Source organism: Hibiscus syriacus, unplaced genomic scaffold (assembly GCF_006381635.1).
Source record: "Hibiscus syriacus cultivar Baekdansim isolate YM2019G1 unplaced genomic scaffold, ASM638163v2 tig00008222_pilon, whole genome shotgun sequence".
NCBI lineage: Eukaryota > Viridiplantae > Streptophyta > Magnoliopsida > Malvales > Malvaceae > Hibiscus > Hibiscus syriacus.
Genome location: NW_024062157.1, coordinates 391,993 through 396,853, shown reverse-complemented (window position 1 = coordinate 396,853; position 4,861 = coordinate 391,993). Strand labels below are relative to the sequence as shown.

Below are 4,861 nucleotides of genomic sequence, written 5' to 3'. Positions count from 1 at the left end.
TACCGGTGTTTTTGCAAAAACGCCGCAAAAAATCAATACCTACTGCGGCGTTTGTGAGAAAAACGCCACAAAACATCAAAACCTACTGCGACGTTTTAGAGAAAAACGCCGCTAAACATCATAACCTATTGCGGCGTTTATCTAAAAAAACGCCGCTAAATATCAACACCTCTTGCGGCGTTTATCCTAAAAACGCCACTAAATATCAACACCGCACGCCGCTAAATATCAATACCTATTGCGGCATTTTTTGTTTAAAAATGCCGCGAACTTTAGCGGTGCTATTTTTAACTGCGGTTTTTGCAGCATTTGTCTTAACGCCTCATGTGTTTTTAGCGGTGCTTATAACGCCGCTAAAGGTAAAAAAACGCCGCAAAAAACCTGTTTTGCTGTAATGAATCCCAGATTTTATTGCTAATTCAAATTGTCAAGAAACGACATAACCGATGAATCCCTTTACTTTTCAAAACATTTCCTTATTTGGTTGTAACTATTGACGGATATAATAAAAATCCATAGATTTGCATCATATGATCCAAAGAAAAAAATATATAAAAAGGACTTACCGAGGAAATCACCCAAGCTGAAGTTGTTAGAATCCACCCATTTCTGGTAATTGACATCAGGCTTTTCAAAGGTGTCAAACCAGCCGAGGGAACCACCCACCGTGTAGTTCTTGTAAGAGATATCAAAAATCCCTGCTAAAGTTGGTTATCAATATAAAATTGAAAATAAAGAATTTTGCAAACTCACAGTACAAAGCTCTGTTTGATTATACCAAGTGATATATTTAGTGATGAACTGATGTAACCTACCCCAGACACACTGCATCTCTTCCCACAGACCAATCTGCCAGTTAACTCACTATAGTGGGTTAGCACGGACAAGATGCTGTTAAATACATTCGCTGCCCTTCGCTTCTCAAAATCGCTTGCCTCGCATGTCTCTTCAACATTTAATACTGTAAAATACACTTAGATAAGAACTCAAAACAACTAAATCCAACTGCAATGAAAGATGATAATATAGTTTCAATTATTATCATCGAAATAAAGAGTGAAACATCAAGTAGCATATAACCAAAACTCAATCCAGAAGGTCAAAAAAGTTACTTGAAATAAAATTGTGAATTGCATTTGATAATGACACTCAACATACTTGTTATACCTTCTATTTATGAACATGTTTCCACATTGCATGAACAGTTGATAACAAATATACTAGTAAAAGCACAATGAATGAAAATATTTAGTTAGTACTGCAATTGATCATTCAATAATGGCTACAATATAAAAGTTGAAGCTGAGAAAATGAACCATTACCACTCGAATCTGAGGACAAAACACGACCCAATTCAAGCACAAAATTGGTATCCACTTCATTCCTACAAGAGTCTAACATAATCTCATTCAAGTCAGAGGCCTCCTCACTTAAGCTCACCCCACCATTCCCCCTTTGTCGCCTTGTTATCAGGACCTGAACAGCCATAAAATGAATCACCTCCCACTTTCTTTCCCAAAAAACGGGACTCATATGGAACAACATCCAAAACGACATCCCGTCTTTACAGTAATTCACCAAATTCACTTGAATACCCATCTCTTCTCGAATCGCTTCTCTTATCCCCATCACCATCCTCCGATTAGTTTTGGGACCATGAAATATATTCCCATTTTGACCGACTACTTCTTCCTGGGAATAACGCAACATTTTCAAGAAGTTTCGGCTTGCGAAAACGATTTGGTGGCCTGAAATCGAAGGATCCGTGATGGTGAAATTATCGGACAATTCGTCAAGAGCTTCTCGGACCCATTCGGAATAACGAGAGTTGAAAGATTGTTGGATTAAACCCAATTTTGAATCCATGTTTGACATTGTTGCAGCTGTTACTGCTTTTTGAGAACTGTGATTCTGGGTTTCCCAATTGGAACCAATCCCATGTGGGTAGCAATATATTTTTAAAGAACTTTGTAAAATTCCCAGACTAAAAAGGAAAACAGAAAGGTACTTTATCTATATGCAAATCATCGCAAAAAATTGAGGTGGAAGAAGAAGAAAAAATACCTCGCGATTAACAACAAAGATCGGGCAATGTTTTTCGATAATGTCATGCCAAACAATTCTAGACTGAAGACAGCTTTGCATTTGCAACCTTTTTGTAGCGAGAATTTGTTTGAACGAAGCATTGAGAAAAAGAGCCCTCCATTGGAGAAGAAGCAGCAGATGGGTTTGGGTAAACGGCGGGAATGAAAAAATAGGTGAAGGGGAAACATTAAAAAGGATTAAAGAGGACTTAGAAACTGTAAATTTGCGGTGTTTGTAAACACAAACGCCATTAAAGTACGAGTCTTTAGCGACGTTTGTATAAAAACGCCACTAAAGATGAGTCTATAACGGCATTTGTAAACAAAAGTGCCACTAAAGTACGAGTCCATATCAGCGTTTGTATAAAAAAGCCACTAAAGTACGAGTTATATCGACATTTGTATAAAAAGCCACTGAAGTACGAGTCTTTAGCATCGTTTGTACAAAAAACGCTACTAAAGTACGAGTCTTTAGTGGTGTTTGTATAAAAATGACACTAAAGTACGAGTCTAAAGCGTATAAAAATGCCACTACAATACTAGTCTTTAGCGGTGTTTATATACAAACGTCACTAAATTAAGATCTTTTGCGGCATTTGTTCAAAAAACGCCGCTATAAACCCATTTTGCTGCTAAGAAAAAAGACAAGATAAGGAACAGTGGAGATGGGGTATCAATCCTCATACCTCTCGCGTGCTAAGTAAGCACTCTACCATATGAGTTATGTCCCCTTCATTCGTAAGTTTTGCATTTGTCTGTCTCGAACAAAGACTTGAATTAGGTGATTGCGTTATTATTGAAATTTCTATATATTCACTCTTTTCTGATTCATCCTGTTTTATTCTGTGTTCTTTTTTACTGTTTTTATTATCGTTTCTATTTCTTGTTTGATTGCTTCAACGATTTCCTCACAAAATTTTCATGGTTTGTGGTATTTTATACGTGCAATGAACTCTTGTGGGGTTAAACAACTGTCTAATTCAATGAAAAAGAATATAATTAGAGTCAGACATTCCAATACTCCTGAGTTATCTGTGTTAACTGATAGTGATGAGTGTGCAGAGTATGTTGTGTTTATCTTTGTCTCTCTCTCTCTCTCTCTCTCTCTCTCTCTCTCTTCTCCTTTTTCCTCATTATCTGAGGCTGTTTCTGTCTTCCTATTAGGTTGTCTTATTGCCTGTGATTATAGTTGTTGCACAAAAGCTTGAAGCATTTCAAGTATGAAGCAAAAATGCTGGAGAAAATATGTGGTAGGGTAACATGTCGTCTCTCCTCCAGTACTCCAAACATGCACATTCTTTTTCATGCTTTAATTTATTTCCTTCTCACAATCATCCTTTCCATTTTAACGTATGAATTATCGGCAGTTAACGCAATGCATGCTCAGCATAGAGGTAAAACAAACTCCAGAACCCTAAATAGGTTATGTGTGATTGATAAGGAATTTAAATGAAAAAATTATTGATCTAAAAAATGTTGAATGTCTGAGTGCGCAGTGGAAGCATATTCTGAAAATAGTGACTATCTTCTTCAAGTTTTACCTTAAGCTCTTTAATTTTTGCTTCAACTCCTTAGAGGATTTGGTCAAATAATGAAAATACTGACTGAACTTTGATCGAATCAATCTCAAATAATTTACAATCTATCTTTCATTTACAGTCTGTAGACGCTTTTTATGACCAAAATAAACATATATTTATATATTATATTATATATATATATATTGTATAAATATTATTATTATTTTATTAAATTAATACATTTTACATTTGTCTCATTTTTATATCAAGCCCAAAATTACATTTGGCCCAGTAGAAGCACCCAAACTGGTCCAATCTCAACCCAAATTAGTTAGGGTTTTACAACCCTAACCCTATCATTCGTTCCAACTAGCACTACAACATCCAAAGAGACTTTCCCACGCCTTCCTCTCAGAGTTTCGTGGCCGTATGACTCGTCTCCAACAGCCCCGAGATCTCCGGCGCAAGGGACACCACCAACAAATAACAGAGTTAGAGTACTAATAGGAATCAAACTCTAAAATCCTAGGCTATAAATCCCATGTAACTAGAACACTCACACACACGAAAAAAATACCTAGAGATTGCACATGAAATACTCGAAATACACATGATCCAAGGCTTGTAAACATTCGAAAAGAAAGAAATAAAGAAAGGTAATACCTTTTTTTTCCTTTAGTTTGACTGATTCTTCCTTGCACGCGTGGTTGCCTTGTTATATTTGCTCGAAAAAACAAAATGTTGGCTGATGAACAAAGTGGGGCCCTTATTTTCAAAAAATATTTCTTAGATCTACTCTTCCCTAAAGCTTGGTTTTTAAAAAAAAACTTTGATTTTTGAGAAGTGGAGGAAGAGAGCTTCGGAAAAAGGAATTTTTTCAAATTTTTTACCGTCGATGATCGACGGCCAGCGGCGACGAGGCGACTTGGGGCGACCGAGGGCCGAGTTCTGGAAATTATAGCCTAGGTTCATCCACTGGGATGAACATGTAGAGAGAAAAATTTTAAAGGGGGAGGGCTTTCGTTTTTTAGAAGGAAAAAATTAGGATTAAAGCCAAAGCATTGGCTTATATACCAACCCGACCCGAACGGATCCCCTAGGGGATCCGCGTGTTTTTAAATGAAAATGGGTTAAATCCCATTCTGGTCCCCATGAGTTTTAAAAGTTCATTTTCATCCTAAATCGAATATAATCTTCAATTGTCTTTGCAAATTTATTCCTTAATTTTGCTTATGTTCTAATTTAATCCCTACTATT

General features: G+C 36.5%; 1 protein-coding gene across 1 annotated transcript; it reads right to left on the bottom strand.

Annotated features, from left to right (window-relative positions):
• Nucleotides 1–716: 716 nt before the first annotated feature.
• Nucleotides 717–1,997, bottom strand: LOC120202116 (protein TWIN LOV 1-like). The gene is made up of 2 exons (XM_039202590.1): nt 1,317–1,997; nt 717–961 (listed from the first exon to the last, which is right to left on the bottom strand). The coding sequence occupies exons 1-2, from the start codon at nt 1,873–1,875 to the stop codon at nt 750–752; spliced, it is 771 nt and encodes a 256-aa protein (XP_039058521.1). The 5' UTR covers nt 1,876–1,997; the 3' UTR covers nt 717–749.
• Between the last annotated feature and the right edge of the window lie 2,864 nt (nt 1,998–4,861).

Bases quoted from the DNA above. Each gene is read 5' to 3' on its own strand.
- LOC120202116 (XM_039202590.1), bottom strand. From the start codon at position 1,875: ATGTCAAACATGGATTCAAAATTGGGTTTAATCCAACAATCTTTCAAC. The intron at 962-1,316 runs GTTCATTTTCTC...TGTATTTTACAG, and splicing joins CTCAGATTCGAGTGGTAATG to TATTAAATGTTGAAGAGACA.